Source organism: Mytilus trossulus, chromosome 2 (assembly GCF_036588685.1).
Source record: "Mytilus trossulus isolate FHL-02 chromosome 2, PNRI_Mtr1.1.1.hap1, whole genome shotgun sequence".
In the NCBI taxonomy this organism is placed as follows: domain Eukaryota; kingdom Metazoa; phylum Mollusca; class Bivalvia; order Mytilida; family Mytilidae; genus Mytilus; species Mytilus trossulus.
This window is the reverse complement of record NC_086374.1, coordinates 72,672,660-72,693,733: the sequence shown is the minus strand read 5'-3', so window position 1 is coordinate 72,693,733 and position 21,074 is coordinate 72,672,660. Positions and strand designations below refer to the sequence as shown.

Here is a 21,074-nt window from a genome sequence, read left to right as displayed (position 1 = left end):
AGAGTTTATAACACAAAAAATATAAATTACTAATAAGAGTTGTTAATTTTAAAACGATGTCTAAAACAGCTGATAGTTGTTTGAAAACTTCGGAGAGGCGTTTCACTTTTAATATGTTAACCTGTAACATGTTGAGGTGGCGAAAAAAACAAAGAATTTCTTGGCATGACAATTTTACCCCCCTTCCTCCCCCCCCAAAAAACACCGTGATTTCAATAGTTTTATTCATTACAACAACAAAAAAACTCTTAACCTCCTCTTTGCCATTAATTATGTTAGGAAACAACTATTAAAATAGTATCAGTGTATTCCTTATATTGGAAACGAGTATATTATGAATGTGGAAAAAAAACAAAGACATTAAACCATAATTGTCATTCTTCATGTCCAACAATCAAACAAAAGATGTCCATTACTCATGCGAATCAAATATTTAACATTGGAATTATGTCTGATTCCCAAAATCCTGATTACAATGAAATATATTATAGATATGATATCTGATTCTGTTCAGGCACTTCTGTCGAATGATCATGCGGAATGATACAGACACCGAATGGATTTATTCATCAGTTAAATGGTCTCAAATAAGCTCTATGTTTTGCATGCTTGAAACAGAAGTGTTCACATCTTATCAAACTATTTTAATCTCCCCCTAAATCTGAAGTATTTAAATATTATCCGCTTTTCTATTCCTAAAAATATTAAAGACTGACTGACCACGCAACATCGAACAAGCACACAGTTAAATCCGGAATATTTCCTACGTTGACTCTAAAGTTACTTTCAACAGAGCCCGTGCAATCAATGAGGAAACCCCGTTCCGGTCTTTTACACTTCCGCTCACCCACGGGGTAAGAAGCATGAACTGCTTCGCTCTAAAATATTACATCAAAATGCTTAATTCTTCCAATAAATTAAAAAAAAAATACACAACAAACATATTTGATATGACAAGTAATGTTTATTCTTCTCGATAACTTTCTCAATGTCATAAAAATCAATTAACTAGACCACTTCAGTAACCTGTTGCCTTTCAGCAAAATTAAAATACCTAGATGTTTGAAAGCTACAGTGCCACATGGACTTGTTACCTAGCTGTGATTTCCACCTTTTGTCAGTTTAGATCAAACTCATCTCGGCTATAGATATTGGTATCATGTCCGTTTGCTCCCCAAAAAAAACAGATTTCACTCGGCACGTTTGCAAGGGTCCCACATGTTCGCACCCTACATGTACATTAATTTGTATTTGCCAAGTAATTTGTTATTATTATAATATGTTGGTGTAAAGTAAACATATAAGTGGCTAGGTTTGTTCTTTAATGTTGGAGTTATATTACTAAAAACTGAAGATTTTGAATTAAAAAAATCGGAGACAAATTATTTTACAGCTTGTAAGAAATTTGAAAGCCTTTTGGAATCTTCTGTCTCTAACAAGATATGGAGATAAATGACTTGGTCATATATGTATTGGATCATCATGACAAATGAATATTCCTCAACATTTTTATATTTCGTCAAATTTAAAATAAATAAGAACAGCAAAAGAAATCATGTTTACGTTTTGAGAATGTCGCGGGTTTTTTTTACATTTTTTTTATAACGATGCACTTATTTAAGAATGGGTGTAAACATACATGGATTCTGATATGGTACATGTATCTGAATGAATCCTTACAACACTTTGACTAGATGATTGGTTAAAAATTTTCAAACTAACATCCAACCATGTTGGCAATGAGAGTTTGATATTTTGTACATTCGGGGGAAGATCCACAAAAAATTCTCACAAAGTGTAAATACAAAAAATTGCCCCAGCGATTGGATATTATATTGCCATGCTATACCAAAAAAATGCTTGATTCAATTCTAATAGATCAAAATCAACACGGGGTTATTAGATATGAGCAGATGTGATGCAAGTGCCACTGAGACAACTCTCCATCTGAGTCACAATTATGAAAGCTGTTCTATAAATACAGTAGATCATGTTGATCGCTGATTCCCCATCTGTTTTTAAGATTCATGTATTTTTTAACTTCTGATAATATTAATACAACCATGAAAAGAGGGTCATAATTGAACTATTGCATAAATGTTGTTGCAGGTAAAATTTAAGAATGGCTGAAAGTTGGGATGAGCCAGCACCTGCTGTAGCAGAACTACCCGAGATAAAGTTGTTTGGTAAATGGTCATCTGATGATGTACAAGTCAGTGATATCAGTTTAACTGTAAGTTAGGTTTATATGAAATAATTAAGAGGTACAGTAAAAATGCTTATTACAGCCCTCAGTTTATCATACTAAAACAGTAGACTTGGCAGCCAATTTAGCACACATGCAACCCAAAATTCTCTGTTGAAGGCTAATATGCAAACATAACTTTTTTATCCTGGGGAACATTCTAAAAAATCCTTGTGGATTTGGCTCAATCCCGTTAACTGTTTTCAAAATAGATTTTTATTGTTTTATACTGAGTTTAGAATTCTATAAACCTGATCAACCTCAAGTTATGTCAGACAGCCATTGATATAACAACAAAATCTTCTAAACAAAATAAACATTATTTTATAAGAAATGATAGAACCATAAATGAGATTCTTTGATGATCTACATAAAAGGAAATGTGGGATGATTGCAAATAATACAACTCTCCAAAATATCGAATTTAAGCAACTGTTAGAAGTTAGGGCCTTTAACAGAAGCAATATATGTCAACCATACCTTACAGTTGGGTATATATGTGGAGGATACTCCATAGTTATAACATATACATGCAAAACTGTGTTTTTGTAACTAATGCGAGACGAGGTCATGTGTGTTATTGATGTATGAAATATATCTACCAAATGCATTAATAGTTATATTAAATAATTGTCAATTTGTAGGATTACATTGCTGTCAAAGAGAAATATGCTAAATATCTGCCCCACTCAGCTGGACGTTACCAGATGAAACGTTTCAGAAAGGCACAATGTCCAATTGTAGAAAGACTTGTCTGTTCCTTGATGATGCATGGAAGAAACAATGGCAAGAAACTCCTTGCCATGAGAATTGTTAAACATGCTTTTGACATAATTCATTTGCTGACTGGAGAGGTAAGAAACTGTCATTCAGTGTTCTCCCCAGGATTTTTGGATAGCACCAGGGTAACGTGTGACGAAATGAATTTTACAATATTTTGTGTCGCGTTGCGTCGCTTATTTTTTTCTTGTTAGTTTTTGTCATTACCTTTTTGCCTTTGTTTTACTGTGTTATATAGACTTTGGGTCAGAACATTATTGGTGGAAAAAGTAAATCAACAAAACAGTTTGTATACTTTAATATCTTTGAAAAAGAAAAGAAAGCACAATTAGTCTTTAAACTAAAGTCACTTCTTATATTTTGATCAAGCCATTTTGTCCCAATACTTGTAGTTACACTACACATTCCCCATGTTAGATTTGACCATAACAATGAATTTGAACAAGATTAATTTTTGATACAGAACCTTCAGTAAATGTAAAACTATTTTCCATTTTTTTTAAATCAAAAATTTTGTTTATTTTCTCATGCATATTACTTATTACTTTTATTTATTTTAGAGTTAAAGTATTCTGTTTCAAATGTAAAAGTAATCTAAAAAGTTTTCATTCCTATTTCAATTAGGCATTAATCTTCACCCCATTATGTTTTGAAAAACCTACCAATTTAATATAAAATGTTTGTGTATCTAGAAAGGTATGATTCTCTAAAATAATTTGCAAAACATTTTTGTTGGTATGTTCTAAGGAAATTTTTATCCTTAATGTAACATTCTAATATAATTTTGCATTCAATTTATACTTTATTTTAATTTTCAATGAGAAATTATATGTGAGGAGCATTTATTTCTAATAAGCAAAATCAGGGGAAGTAAGTCCACAATTAATTTGTAACAGGCAAATTATTTTGACTAAAGACTGGCGTAATAGAGTTTATTAACAAATGTTTGCTTGTCCCCTATTACAAGTCTGATATTAAAATTGTGATCTCTTAATTAATTAAAACACAAGAGAATCATGTACATCCATCAACAAGGTTAACCTCAACAGGTAAATCGATCACGTGGTGTAAACAATCTACTTGACAATACTGGATTAAACTGGTTAGAACTGGTCAATTTTCATGTAAAATTTTCACCCTGGCTGAAAGTTGAAGTCATCTGAAACTTTACTGATTTTAATACGATTTTTTTACCGAAAACTTTAGCACCACGGAGAAAAATTATACATCGCGGCAAGAACGATACCACCGCGGTAGAAAATTATACATCGCGGGCCCGTGGTCCTTTAAGGGCCTGGGGAGAACACTGTCATTTACAATCATGACATCAGGGATATGGCGTTAATTGTCATTTTCTATAACCTTGTATAAATTTTCAGTATATTTATGATTAAATTAAATATCAGAAGAAACAAAATGCTCACTGTTTAAAAAAAACTGATTAAGTAACTATTGCAAATAAAATGATAAAGGTTGGAATAATGATATAATGAAGTTAAATGAGTTATAAAATAGGAAAATGTAAGGGGAAATAACCTGTACAACCACATGATAGTAATGATGATAGCAACTTGCCCTCTCTGATTGTGATGAGTTCCTTTTCCAAGCTTGTTTAGTATGACGTCCATTATCACTGTACTAGTATATTTTTTAGGGGCCAGCTGAAGGACACCTTCGGGTGCGGAAATTCTCGCTACATTGAAGACCCATTGGTGGCCTTCCGCTGACACATTCACCATTTCCTTTCTCAATTTGATTGTACTCGCTTGTTCTGATGTCAAGTGTGTTTGTTTGTCTTTTGGGTCTGAAAGTTATTGGTCATATTTGATTATTTGTCAAATGTAAATGTTTTTGTCAAGAAATTGTCTTGTCATGGGTGTTTATTTTGGTAACAATATTGACTTGTCTGGGGACAGGGTCTTAATGTTGTCCTCATGATATTGCCATTTAAGTCATACTTGTACATGTGTTTTCTGGACTCTATATAACTAGAAGAAAAACATTGATCCTTTAGACCTAGAAAACAAAGGTATTCTTGTTTCCCGTCTCTCAAACTTGCATCTTTAAGACCTTTGAACCTACTTGAATTTGCATTAAAGTTGTCCGAATCTTTGAAAAACTAGGATCTAAAAAAGCACAGCAATTCAGTGATCTCAAACATTTTTCTCTGACTGGATAATTATCAAAATTTTTTAATCAGTTACCAATATAAAACTAATTTTTGTTATCAATCGTTGATACCAGAAGCCTAAACTTTAGTAAAGAAATGAAAATATCATAGTGATGATGATTTTAACTTGCCCTCTCTGATTGTGATGAGATCTTGTTAAATTTATGTACTCACTTCTGAACTATGATTTATAATTAAAACACTCTGAATTTCGGAATTGGAATATTTCTTGTCTGTTGACATATATGTCTATACAATGGAGAGAACTTTCATTAAACTTTTAAACCTAGCAATGTTATAAGGAGAAAATACTGCTAAACCCTTACACAAATTGCTGCCCAGACAGAATCTACTCTAAGACGATGGCTTCCCTGGCTACTATTACTCAAGTGGGAGCGGTAAAACAGGACTCATCGGTGAAAGGGTTAAAGATTTTCTCATGTAGGGATGCTGTCTTTTATGTGCTAGTATTTTAGTCATGAAATAGTCTGTCAAGTGTGTTAATTTGTCTTTTAGGTCTGAATTTATTGGTCATATGTGAATATTTGTCAAATGTAAACATTTTTGTCAATATATTGTCTTGTCATGGGTGTTGATTTTGGTAACAATATTGACTTGTCGGGGGACAGGGTGTTTATTTTGGTCATGATATTGTTGTTTATGTCATACTTGTGTTTACTGGACTCTATTGTTAAAAGAAAAACATTGATCCTTTAGACACATAAAACGTATGCTTGTTACCTGCCTCTCAAACTTCCCTCTCTGACCTTTGACCCTATTTTGATGAATTTGCATTAAAGTTGTCTGAATCTTTAAAAAACAAAACAAAAAATACAGCAAATCAACGATTTCAAACATATATCTCTGACAGGATAATTTTCAAAAGTTTTTGTTCAGTTTAATGCCATTATATTAAAATTAATTTTTGTTTTCAATCGTTGATACCAGAAGCCTAACTTAAGTTAAGAAATGAAAATATCATAGTGATGATGATTTTAACTTGCCCTCTCTGATTGTGATGAGATCTTGTTAAATATATGTACTCACTTCTGAACTATGATTTAAAAACACTCTGAATTCTAGAATTGGAATATTTCTTTTCTGTTGACATATATTGTAATTTCAGTGGGGACCTAGAAATTCTAAAAACTATTTTAATGTTTTGTCTATACAGTGGAGAGGACTTTCATTATATTAAAAAAAAAAATTAGCATTTTTTATAACTAGGAAAGACTGCTTAAAGTTTTTCTCGTGTTGTGATTTTGTCTTTTATGTGCTAGTATTTTAGTCATGAAATAGTCTGCCAAGTGTGTTTATTTGTCTCTTGGGTCTGAATTGATTATTTGTCAAATGTAAATGTTTTTGTCAAGAAATTGTCTTGTGATTGGTGTTAATTTTGGCCTCATAATATTGTCATTTAAGTCATACTTGTACATGTGTTTACTGGACTCTTTAACAAAAAGAAAAACATTTGATCCTCCCCGTCTCTCAAACTTCCGTCTTTTAGACCTTTGAACCTACTTGAATTTGCATTGAAGTTGTCTGAATCTTTGAAAAACTAGGATAAAAAAAAGCACAGTAAATCAGTGATCTCAAACATTTTTCTCTGACTGGATAATTATCAAAAGTTTTTGATCAGTTAGGCCAAAAAAAAATATATGTCTGTTTCCTGCTTCCAACGTAAAAAAATCGGGGTTGGTAGGTCGGGATTTTTTAATTTTTTTTTTATAAATTTTGCACTCCCTGTCAGATTTGCATTCTGATAAATGTCATGTTTGGTTAGAGTCCTGTACCCCATCCCAAAATGATTTAATCTCTTTAAAGAAGCTTTAATTGAATAATGCTTGGAGTGCTGACATTTTTAAAACCGTAGTTGTAGCACATTTGTGCTGGGAGCAGCCATTTTGATTGTTTGGGCATAGTAAGATACGGATTGAGATCTGACCAGAAACGATTTTTTTCCGTAATTGAATAAAAAGATCTAGGGTCGGGGGTTTGAGTTGTGGTTGGTTGGAAACAGGAAACAGACATATTTTTTTTTGGCCTTACCAATATAAAACTAATTGTTGTTATCAATCGTTGATACCAGAAGCCTAACTTAAGTTAAGAAATGAAAATATCATAGTGATGATGATTTTATCTTGCCCTCTCTGATTGTGATGAGATCTTGTTAAATTTATGTACTCACTTCTGAACTATGATTTAAAAACACTCTGAATTCTAGAATTGGAATATTTCTTTTCTGTTGACATTTATATTGTAATAACAAATGAAAAGGTAAGTTTTTGGTAAGTTACCATTATAAAATTTTTATATTTTTTTAATCATTGATACCAGTAGTCTGAACTTAAGTAAAGAAATGGAAATATCATAGTGATGATGATTTTAACTTGCCCTCTCTGATTGTGATGAGATCTTGTTAAATTTATGTACTCACTTCTGAACTATGATTTAAAAACACTGAATTTTGGAATTAGAATAATTTTGTCTGTTGACATATTGTAATTTCAGTGTGGAACTAAAAACCCATAAAACTATTTTAAATGTTTTGTCTAAACAGTACAGAGGACTTTCATTAAATAAAAAAAAAAAAAGCATTTTTTTAACAAAAAAATACTGCTAAAAGTTTTTCTCATGTCATGATGCTATCTTTAAGATCTAGTATTTTGGTCATGAAATAGTCTGTCAAGTGTGTTTATTTGTCTGTTGGGTCTGAATTTATTGGTCACATTTGATTATTTGTCAAATTTAAATGTTTTTGTCGAGAAATTGTCTTCGAATGGGTGTTAATATGTCCTCATGATACTGTCATTTAAGTCACACTTGTACATGTGTTTACTGGACTCTAACTAATAGAAAAACATTGATTCTTTAGACCTAGAAAACAAAGGTATTCTTGTTTCTTGTATCTTAAACTTCCCTATTTTAGACTTTTTAACCTACTTGAATTTGCATTAAAGTTGTCCGAATCGTAAAACTAGGATCTAAAAAAGCACAGCAATTCAGTGATCTCAAACATTTTTCTCTGACTGGATTTTGATCAGTTACCAATATAAAACTAATTTTTGTTATCAATCGTTGATACCAGAAGCCTAAACTTAAGTAAAGAAATGAAAATATCATAGTGATGATGATTTTAACTTGCCCTCTCTGATTGTGATGAGATCTTGTTAAATTTATGTACTCACTTCTGAACTATGATTTAAAAACACTCTGAATTCTAGAATTGGAATATTTCTTTTCTGTTGACATATATTGTAATAACAAATGAAAAGGTAAGTTTTTGGTATTAAAGTTACCATTATAAAATTTTTATATTTTTTTAATCATTGATACCAGTAGCCTGAACTTAAGTAAAGAAGTGTAAATATCATAGTGATGATGATTTTAACTTGCCCTCTCTGATTGTGATGAGATCTTGTTAAATTTATGTACTCACTTCTGAACTATGATTTATAATTAAAACACTCTGAATTTTGGAATTGGAATATTTCTTGTCTGTTGACATATATGTCTATTTAATGGAGAGGACTTTCATTAAACTTTTAAACCTAGCATTGTTATAAGGAGAAAATACTGCTTAACCCTTACACCAATTGCTGCCCAGACAGAATCTACTCTGGAGACGATGGCTTTCCTGGCTACTATTACTCAAGTGGGAGAGGTAAACCTGAACTGATCGGCGAAAGGGTTAAAGTTTTTCTCATTTTGTGATGCTGTCTTTTATGGGCTAGTATTTTAGTCATGAAATAGTCTGTCAAGTGTGTTTATTTGTCTCTTGGGTCTGAATTTATTGGTCACATTTGATTATTTGTCAAATGTAAATGTTTTTGTCAAGAAATTGTCTTGTGATTGGTGTTAATTTTGGCCTCATAATACTGTCATTTACGTCATACTTGTACATGTGTTTACTGGACTCTATAACAAAAAGAAAAACATTGATCCTCCCCGTCTCTCAAACTTTCGTCTTTTAGACCTTTGAACCTACTTGAATTTGCATTAAAGTTGTCTGACTCTTTGAAAAACTAGGATCTGAAAAAGCTCAGCAAATCAGTGATGTCAAACATTTTTCTCCGACTGGATAATTATCAAAAGTTTTTGATCAGTTACCAATATAAAACTAATTGTTGTTATCAATCGTTGATACCAGAAGCCTAACATAAGTTAAGAAATGAAAATATCATAGTGATGATGATTTTAACTTGCCCTCTCTGATTGTGATGAGATCTTGTTAAATTTATGTACTCACTTCTGAACTATGATTTAAAAACTCTGAATTCTAGAATTGGAATATTTCTTTTCTGTTGACATATATTGTAATAACAAATGAAAAGGTAAGTTACATGTACCATTATAAAAATTTTATATTTTTTTTAATCATTCATACCAGTAGCCTGAACTTAAGTAAAGAAATGTAAATATCATAGTGATGATGATTTTAACTTGCCCTCTCTGATTGTGATGAGATCTTGTTAAATTTATGTACTCACTTCTGAACTATGATTTAAAAACACTGAATTTTGGAATTAGAATAATTTTGTCTGTTGACATATTGTAATTTCAGTGTGGAACTAAAACCCCATAAAACTATTTTAAATGTTTTGTCTAAACAGTAGAGAGGACTTTCATTAAATTAAAAAGAAAAATACTGCTAAAAGTTTTTCTCATAACATGATGCTATCTTTTATGATCTAGTATTTTGGTCATGAAATAGTCTGTCTAGTGTGTTTGTTTGTCTGTTGGGTCTGAATTTATTTGTCACATTTGATTATTTGTCAAATTTAAATGTTTTTGTCTAGAAATTGTCTTGGAATGGGTGTTAATATGTCCTCATGATACTGTCATTTAAGTCACACTTGTACATGTGTTTACTAGACTCTAACTAATAGAAAAACATTGATTCTTTAGACCTGGAAAACAAAGGTATTCTTGTTTCCCCTCTCTCAAACTTCCCTATTTTAGACTTTTTAACCTACTTGAATTTGCATTAAAGTTGTCCGAATCGTAAAACTAGGATCTAAAAAAGCACAGCAATTCAGTGATCTCGAACATTTTTCTCTGACTGGATTTTGATCAGTTACCAATATAAAACTAATTTTTGTTATCAATCGTTGATACCAGAAGCCTAAACTTAAGTAAAGAAATGAAAATATCATAGTGATGATGATTTTAACTTGCCCTCTCTGATTGTGATGAGATCTTGTTAAATTTATGTACTCACTTCTGAACTATGATTTAAAAACACTCTGAATTCTAGAATTGGAATATTTCTTTTCTGTTGACATATATTGTAATAACAAATGAAAAGGTAAGTTTTTGGTATTAAAGTTACCATTATAAAAATTTTATATTTTTTTAATCATTGATACCAGTAGCCTGAACTTAAGTAAAGAAGTGTAAATATCATAGTGATGATGATTTTAACTTGCCCTCTCTGATTGTGATGAGATCTTGTTAAATTTATGTACTCACTTCTGAACTATGATTTATAATTAAAACACTCTGAATTTTGGAATTGGAATATTTCTTGTCTGTTGACATATATGTCTATACAATGGAGAGGACTTTCATTAAACTTTTAAACCTAGCATTGTTATAAGGAGAAAATACTGCTTAACCTTTACACCAATTGCTGCCCAGACAGAATCTACTCTGAGACGATGGCTTTCCTGGCTACTATTACTCAAGTGGGAGAGGTAAACCTGAACTGATCGGCGAAAGGGTTAAAGTTTTTCTCATTTTGTGATGCTGTCTTTCATGGGCTAGTATTTTAGTCATGAAATAGTCTGTCAAGTGTGTTTATTTGTCTTTTGGGTCTGAATTTATTTGTCACATGTGATTATTTGTCAAATGTAAAGTGTCAAGTGTAAATATTTTTGTCAATATATTGTCTTGTCATGGGTGTTGATTTTGGTAACAATATTGACTTGTCGGGGGGACAGGGTGTTTATTTTGGTCATGATATTGTTGTTTATGTCATACTTGTGTTTACTGGACTCTATTGTTAAAAGAAAAACATTGATCCTTTAGACACATAAAACGTATGCTTGTTACCTGCCTCTCAAACTTCCCTCTCTGACCTTTGACCCTCACTGGCAGACCTATTTGGCAAATCACCGCGATTTTTGTAAAATATTCGGTGTTTTTTGGCCAATCTCCGCGGAACGGATAATAAATAGAGGTTCATCGTAGATTTTCCGTTTTACAGAATATTTTGCGGTTCTCCGGAGATTTTCCGTGTCTCAGGGAATTATCCGTTTGTCCGATAAAACGGGTGTGTATTGAGTCATTGATAGAACCAGTGATGCGTGAGCGACGGTTATTAAAAGGTCGGTTGTATAATCCGTTATGCGTGAGCGACGTTCAATCATTAATTGATCGTTGTATTATCCGTTAAGTGTGAGGGACGGTTGTATTGAGGTACAGATTGTAATATATGTAGAAGTTTACAGAACTATCATTAATCGATTGAGATATACGGAATTTTCAAAAATTTATCACATAATGTTTCTGTAAATTTAGAGAGAAACAGATTATATATTTCTCGGGGTTAAAGGTTTACTTTTATGATTGAAAAATACATGTGTATGTCTGAGGCCGAAGATCATTTAAACTTCATTGGCAAATAGGAATTTTTAAAACGATCTTGATCACCTGCTGATCCATTAATCTTTCAGAATGAAATGCACATTTATACCTCTTGGGGTTGAAGGCATATATTAGCAACATTAACAATATGCTACGATGAGATAATGACAAGTCGCGAATTTTAGTCCGAATGTGTATATATATAAGCATATGGACATACATTCATCTTTATAATTAATCAGTTCATCTGTCATTTGTTTTATTAAATAACTTTTCAATTGTGGTATAAATACAATTTTATCATTGTGTAAGACGATTTGAGAATAATGCTTTCATCGTAAATACTTCAGAAATTATAATTGATTCAAGAACCGTTTATTGGAACAAAAATAAAATGAACGGCCTATAGGAAGTTCTAACCTTAGTTGATATCAGGGGTCAATTGGTATAGCAGTATGTAACGTAATACAACGATCGTCGATGCATAATATGCATATGTATGTATATAGTATGCATGCAACTGGATTTCGACAACTCGTGGGTCGTCTTTTAGACAAAGAAGTTCCATTTTAAAGATATGAAAGTACGTCAATGCACGTCTTGTAAACTAATCTGTTACTTGAAATATAAATAAGTTATATTTAAAAGATTGAATGGTTATTTCACACGTATTAAAGTTCTTCTGTCATCATTACTGTTTTTCAATTATTTTTTGAGAGTTCGATCTTAAAACTAAGTTCGTCCTGACATTTATGGAATATTTGCCACTGGAAGTTAAACAACCAACAATCAATCATCTTATTACAAAATTTAAAATATGCCTGAGCGATAATATTGTTTTAAATTTTAATGTGAAAGACAGTTTCTCCATTTATAAGAAGGCACTTCCAGGTCTAAATTTAAGTGTATCTACATTCCGGGACTGAGATATATTTACTATACTAGCAAAAAAAAAGAAAAGAAAAGAAATGATGATACGTTTTTTTTTTAATAATTAAATAATTAACGTTAAAAATATATGTAATTAACTTGATCTAAAATTGACCTTGCTCATGATAGAGAATGTTAAAAATCAATTGTGTCGACTGCACGGGATTTTCCAACGGCGGGAAATACCCTGTAACTATAAACACAGGTGATGTTATATACTGACCGATTGTGGAATGTCAATTCAGGGTTAAAGTGATGTGTAATGATTGACATTATTGTGCGCTTGAAAGTTGAGGCTCTAGTAGGTTCATTTCAATTGATAATCGAAAATCTAAAATCATTTTTTTTTCAAATCAACGATGAAGTTTTGGATATTATGGAAGGGATTTTTTTAAGGACAACGGAGGTACCTTAAAAGTCTATAGGAAAATATACAAATAAAATAATATAAAACAATTTCGAAGGTCACAACTTGTATCTTATAAATCAATGATAAAGCGACTTCATCAGTATTAACAGTTATAAGATTGCAATCAGATGACTTTTAATTTTGTTTGTGTTTCAGGACTGGGAGTGTATAAGATTACCTTATATTACATTGTATTTACAAATGTTTGTTTATATTGCTTGACCCTTATGGGTGTAATTTTGCAATAAAGATTAAAAATATATACTTAGGATGTTCCATTCTCAGCATTGTTTCTGGTCTGTCTGTTCGTTTGTTCGTTGGTCCGTCTGTCCCGCGTCAGGTTGAAGTTTTTGGTCGAGGTAGTGTTTGATGAAGTTGATATCCAATCAACAATGATCAATTTTAAACTTAGTACACATGTTCACAATGATATGATCTTTCTAAATTTAATGCCAAATTAGAATTACCTCATTTCCTCAAGTCCACTCAGGGACTTTCTATACTAAGTAAAGAAAGTCCCAGGTCTGTTAAACATAGAAAATTATAGTGCGGATTGGGCATCCGTGTATACTAGTGACACATTCTTTTTTTTTATTTATTAAACTTGTTTTCAGTGGCAGATCCAGATTTTTTTATACATAAGGAGAGGGGAGACTAACTGATAATTTCATGAGAGGACCAGCTCCAGTCATTCCTAAGTGATTCCCTATATAATCAATATTTATTTTTCAACAAAAGGGGGCGGACACCGTGTCATTCCCCCTTTATAGCCGACTGAGAAACTCAAAGGGCTGTTTAGGCAGTCAATGTCGTCAAAAACTTCTATGTAGTGTATAGCCAGTCATTGAGTCAGTGTCGTTAAAAACTTCCATGTATATCAATCAATCAAATCAAGACTATTAAAAACTCCCATCAACCCCATTCCCCATTAAATCCGGCTCTGGTTCTATTAATTTCATTACTTCTTCAGCATACTAGTATCGGGAGCATGTGAGTATGGTAGCACTCCGTAGATAGGTCTGTAGTTTTGCATGTATGACACTAACAGTTGGCCTAACGTATTAGAAGGCCAGGGTTGGAAGGTTATTAAACATGATGTGGCTCAATTGTAACTATATTTTCTGTGAAGTGCTACCTAAGCCGTGGCCTGGTGAACCCTACCCATTTTTTCAAAGGATTTTCCAATAGCACATCGAAACACTTCCAGCATTCTATATTTTTTTCACCAAAAAAATTGTACCTCAGCATAATACAGGTCATGAGGTACATTTGTTTGATGAGGGGGTTTCAATTACTGTTTAATTTCCTGTTACTATGAATTTTCTGGATTTTTTTTTCATCAGATTTGCCCTGTTGTCTTTTCTTTTAACTCCGTGTAAACCCTCACACGCGATGTTTACAGAATTATTTGTTTGAAAAATTAAATTTGTTGTATTACCGCTTTTTTATCAAAATAATATTTAGTTAGCTTTATTAGCGCCTTTTCAAAGTCCAAGCATTGAACATTGCAAACACATATAGATATTTTCAAATGAATTAGAAAATATCTTCCCAAATCGACAGAACGTACAGAGAGATATTTGCCACTGGTCTTTACCCAGTTAACGATTCACTCTTAAATGCATTTCTCAAAAAAACGATGGGAAACAGAAAAAAAACAGACTATATCTTTTGGATAAACAGCCAAGGACATTCCCAGACATGAATATAACTGCATGGACCATCGCTTACAAGTTTTGTGACAGAACAGACTTACAACTTTACTATAGTACATGTACAGTGCTTAGAACTGTCTCATAATTTTACTCCAGTTTACATAGTGCATTCTTTTATGTTTTATGATAACAGAACTGTGTTTTATCAAGGTTTATCATAACTCGTATGGTTTTATGATAACTGATTTCTGAGGAATATGTTTAATACTGCAAACTTTATTTAAAGATACCTTTTTTCCAATTGGCGCTAAAGAAAAGCACCATATGAATATTCATGAAACTACAACGATTGGTCAAAATCGTTATTTAAAAATCCTGTTTGTGAGATGTAGATTCATTTCAATACCGAAATTTCGTCTATATATTAAGTTTCACAAGTGTATAACACGGAGAAGCTATCAGAAGGTACATTACTCCCATTTTGTTTGGGTGTGAACCATCGATGTTTACAGCAATATCAAAGAATAAGTTGATGATGGTAGAAAGAACTATGGGCGTCATGTGGCAAATATTACATGCATATCGGACCATGAGTTGTCAATCTGTATGACAAGATTTCCAATACAACCATATTATTGAGAAGGAATGTTTACATGCTATTCTCTCGTACTAGTATTACAGGGTTCTTGTGTCGTTCACCTTAGACACACATCTTTTTAACGATGTTTAAAAAAAGACAGAACCAATTTAATGTCATATATCCCTATTTTTTAATATAACTATAAAATACCCCTATTTAGCGGACAAGCAGTTTATTCTTTTTTCTGTTATTGAATATTGAATACCAAGAAGGTATTTTTTTTAATCATTCATACCAGTAGCCTGAACTTAAGTAAAGAAATGTAAATATCATAGTGATGATGATTTTAACTTGCCCTCTCTGATTGTGATGAGATCTTGTTAAATTTATGTACTCACTTCTGAACTATGATTTAAAAACACTGAATTTTGGAATTAGAATAATTTTGTCTGTTGACATATTGTAATTTCAGTGTGGAACTAAAACCCCATAAAACTATTTTAAATGTTTTGTCTAAACAGTAGAGAGGACTTTCATTAAATTAAAAAGAAAAATACTGCTAAAAGTTTTTCTCATAACATGATGCTATCTTTTATGATCTAGTATTTTGGTCATGAAATAGTCTGTCTAGTGTGTTTGTTTGTCTGTTGGGTCTGAATTTATTTGTCACATTTGATTATTTGTCAAATTTAAATGTTTTTGTCTAGAAATTGTCTTGGAATGGGTGTTAATATGTCCTCATGATACTGTCATTTAAGTCACACTTGTACATGTGTTTACTAGACTCTAACTAATAGAAAAACATTGATTCTTTAGACCTGGAAAACAAAGGTATTCTTGTTTCCCCTCTCTCAAACTTCCCTATTTTAGACTTTTTAACCTACTTGAATTTGCATTAAAGTTGTCCGAATCGTAAAACTAGGATCTAAAAAAGCACAGCAATTCAGTGATCTCGAACATTTTTCTCTGACTGGATTTTGATCAGTTACCAATATAAAACTAATTTTTGTTATCAATCGTTGATACCAGAAGCCTAAACTTCAGTAAAGAAATGAAAATATCATAGTGATGATGATTTTAACTTGCCCTCTCTGATTGTGATGAGATCTTGTTAAATTTATGTACTCACTTCTGAACTATGATTTAAAAACACTCTGAATTCTAGAATTGGAATATTTCTTTTCTGTTGACATATATTGTAATAACAAATGAAAAGGTAAGTTTTTGGTATTAAAGTTACCATTATAAAAATTTTATATTTTTTTAATCATTGATACCAGTAGCCTGAACTTAAGTAAAGAAGTGTAAATATCATAGTGATGATGATTTTAACTTGCCCTCTCTGATTGTGATGAGATCTTGTTAAATTTATGTACTCACTTCTGAACTATGATTTATAATTAAAACACTCTGAATTTTGGAATTGGAATATTTCTTGTCTGTTGACATATATGTCTATACAATGGAGAGGACTTTCATTAAACTTTTAAACCTAGCATTGTTATAAGGAGAAAATACTGCTTAACCTTTACACCAATTGCTGCCCAGACAGAATCTACTCTGAGACGATGGCTTTCCTGGCTACTATTACTCAAGTGGGAGAGGTAAACCTGAACTGATCGGCGAAAGGGTTAAAGTTTTTCTCATTTTGTGATGCTGTCTTTCATGGGCTAGTATTTTAGTCATGAAATAGTCAGTCAAGTGTGTTTATTTGTCTTTTGGGTCTGAATTTATTTGTCACATGTGATTATTTGTCAAATGTAAAGTGTCAAGTGTAAATATTTTTGTCAATATATTGTCTTGTCATGGGTGTTGATTTTGGTAACAATATTGACTTGTCAGGGGACAGGGTGTTTATTTTGGTCATGATATTGTTGTTTATGTCATACTTGTGTTTACTGGACTCTATTGTTAAAAGAAAAACATTGATCCTTTAGACACATAAAACGTATGCTTGTTACCTGCCTCTCAAACTTCCCTCTCTGACCTTTGACCCTAGCCTATTTTGATGAATTTGCATTAAAGTTGTCTGAATCTTTAAAAAACAAAAACAAAAAATACAGCAAATCAACGATTTCAAACATATATCTCTGACTGGATAATTTTCAAAAGTTTTTGTTCAGTTTAATACCATTATATTAAAATTAATTTTTGTTTTCAATCGTTGATATCTGTAGCCTGAACTTATGTAAAGAAATGTAAATATCATAGTGATGATGATTTTAACTTGCCCTCTCTGATTGTGATGAGATCTTGTTAAATATATGTACTCACTTCTGAACTATGATTTAACATAAATTATATAAGGTATAAAGCCATTTTCTTTTAATTATGTAGAAGATAGGTAATGTCCTCATTTACCAATTAAGTCTTATGTCAGATTGAAAGAAAAATGCAGACATTAAACAGTAATTGTAAAAAAAACTTACTTTTTTAAGTTATTTTTTGTAAAGAAATGGATCACCATTGCATGGCAAATCGCAATATTTTATTTTACAATAAATCTTATATTGAAAAAATATCAACAGCTGGAGTTCAAAGACTTAAAATATTGAATGTCTTGCATTTAAAGATCAAAGTATCTTCCTGGAAATAGTGGTAAAGTATATACATGTACAGATATGATACAGACAATGATGTATTGACTCCTAAATTATAATTCACTTTATTTTGTAGAATCCTTTACAAGTGTTGGTGAATGCAATCATTAACAGTGGACCACGAGAAGATTCCACCAGAATTGGTCGTGCCGGTACAGTTAGACGTCAAGCTGTTGATGTGTCACCACTAAGAAGAGTGAACCAGGCTATCTGGCTTCTGTGTACTGGAGCCAGGGATACATCATTCAGAAACATTAAGACAATTGCTGAGTGTTTGGCTGATGAACTCATCAATGCTGCTAAGGTATTCAGAAACAATTCATTAAATTTACAAATGTAGCACCTTTGTTCAAATTTATAATGTATACTTTTCTTTAAGGCCACACCAATTTGATTCCTTGTTCGACGGACCCGCCCGCACCTATTTTTTTCAAAACAGATTTTTTTTTAATTTTTATTATATTCCCGCATCTGGAAATGAGATCATGTCCACTTCCCGCATCGTTTTTTTGTAAATAAAATGTGAAGATCTCAACATTTGTTTTTTAAAATCACACTCTGGCCTTTATATAACGATTTTAAACCTATCAGCACCCCACAACACTGTAAATATCTGTGAGAATATTTGTTTGAGAATGGAGCCAATTTATTCCAGAGTACTCCGATATAAATAAAAATACCAGTACAGAACAAAACGTTGGTTTCTTTCCCCCTAACTTATATTCCCAATAAAAAAAATGTTCGTTGTTAAAATAAAGTACAAAGAACTTCTGAAGGATTTGCCTTCAACTGCAATTATAATGTATGGTGACGGTCATACCCGCTGCAGGTTTGTGCACCTGGCCTGGTTGATTCAGAGACCTGTCGTTCAGCAGTTTATATCGTTTGTTGATGTGGTTCATTGGTAAATTTTTCCCGTTTGGAAATATAATTTAGATCGTTGGTTTTCCTTTTCGAATTGTGTACAATACTAAGTTGTGGTCCCTTATAGCTTGCTGGTTGGTCTTGATCAAAGCACTGTGTAAAAGGCCGTACTTTGACCTATTATATGTTATTATCAGGTTGGGACTAACCCTCCCTCAGACAAGGGCCTTGAAGGGGTCATTTTACCATGTAACGTTTACTGTTCAGTCTGTTGTAGAAAAGAAATTAGAAATACTAAGGATTTGTACAGTGCTACTATACAAAACCTTTGACAACTTAGAATTTTTTACTCAAAAAGAGGAGAAATACATTATATTTTAAACAACTTTTCTAAAAGAGGGATGGGTCCACTTATTTTGAATAATATTAAACTGTTAAAGTAAATGTGTTAACATGGTTAAAGTCCAGGAATATAACAAAATTCTTGGACATGTTTTGACCATTTAATACCAAATATTATAGTTCTTTGGGAAAATATAAACCCTTTTGTACTTGAAGTGTTTTTACAAAAAAAATATATTATGACTTTAATATTTTGACCCCTCATAAAAGGGATATTCATAACATTAAGGGGTTGTTCTACCTGATTATGACTTGGATGGAGAATTGTCTCATTGTCAGTCACACATACATAGACCAGATTTAATAATTCAATTATTTCTTGTCGAACAGGGAAAAAAAATACTTCATAAATTAAAGAAATGTCAAGGTACAAGTGATAAATCAAGTTTTAATATAGTCAAAACCTACTATTTTATGTTTACAAAAAAAAATATAATCGCTCGCCTTTACTTTTTAAGCTTCGCCCCAAAAATTTGCAAATTAAATATTTTTTTATTAAAATTTTCAAATCGCTCGCTCGCCCCAATTTTTGGAGTCCAAAAATCCATAGAACAAGAAATTAAATTGGTGTGGCCTAAACCGTACTTTCTGCATAGAGTAACTGTACTGAAAATGTTCATTTGGGACAGTTATGCACTTTTCACCATTAGGAATAAATCTAAAAAAAAGATGTCTGGTAAGAAACAATGCCATAACACATTTTAGAAGAAATATTACATAAAAATGATATGAACTTGCCCTCTCAAGCTTGTACACATTGTTCTGATCTATGATATATACTTTTAGAAATTCATATATAGATTTCATTTAAAAGTCTTTGCATAAGATTAAATGCAGTTTTTGGATATACATCAGTTAAACAGCCATCCTACAAAACTTAAATATACAAAATCGTAATGACATTTATTTTCTTCTAAAAGAGTGGCAAATGATATATAGACACAAGCAATTATTTGACAACGCCATGGCAAAAAAATGTTAAGACAAAACACAATGTATATAGAAGACAACTTAAACACAAAAGTTATTTCTTTGTTAACTTTTGGAAATATAAAAGAAAGGAAAAATATCTAGTATTGACCTGAATTGATTTTGACACTTTCTGCACATGCTCAAAAACACTTTGCATTGTTGTTTTTTTTTTTTTTTTTTTTTTTTACAAATATATTTGTTAATATTTTAAGATAAATTGGTTTTAGTTATATGGTTAAGACTTTTTTATTTATTTTCAGGGATCCTCTAATTCCCATGCTATTAAGAAGAAGGACGAGTTGGAACGAGTTGCTAAATCTAATCGTTAAGAGACTGTCAGAAATCTCAGATGAAGTAAAAAAAAATGTGAAAAAAATCTTATTCTTTTTTATCTCATTGCACATCATTTGAAGATCTGAATATTATAAAGTTGTACAAAAATGTTACGGTAAATTCAGAACAACACATGTGCATTTATTATTGTCAATATTCATCAAAGGCTTTTTGAAATACACCTTCATCAGAAATGGTTAGAATCAGTAAAAAGTTAATTGTACAGATAGTACATACAAGAGAAAGAATTATAGCTCCTAAAATCAAAAGGTGTTTCTACTCTGCTGATGTTTTAAAGAAGCCAGATTTACCTACACTTTTGGATTAATGTTTTAAAATAAGGTTGACAGGTCACAGCACGATACAAATTAAATCATGATGTATTGTAAGCTTTGGTGTAAGTGTCATTTGTATGCTTCTACAGTAGAAGAGGGCATTGTGTTCTCTGGTCTGTAAATCTGTTCAATATCAGGTTCAAGCTTTCGGTTTAGGTAGTTATGTAGTAACATCACATGAAAACTTCATTTACAATAATTTGAAATAAGA

At 31.6% G+C, this 21,074-nt stretch overlaps 1 protein-coding gene across 1 annotated transcript; it reads left to right on the top strand.

Annotated features, from left to right (window-relative positions):
- Positions 1 to 712: 712 nt before the first annotated feature.
- On the top strand, positions 713 to 20,660 carry LOC134707945 (small ribosomal subunit protein uS7). The gene is made up of 5 exons (XM_063568117.1): positions 713 to 854; positions 2,110 to 2,233; positions 2,890 to 3,099; positions 18,034 to 18,261; positions 20,456 to 20,660. Exons 2-5 carry the CDS (start codon positions 2,123 to 2,125, stop codon positions 20,522 to 20,524), a joined length of 618 nt encoding a protein of 205 aa, XP_063424187.1. The 5' UTR covers positions 713 to 854; positions 2,110 to 2,122; the 3' UTR covers positions 20,525 to 20,660.
- The last annotated feature ends 414 nt before the right edge of the window (positions 20,661 to 21,074 follow it).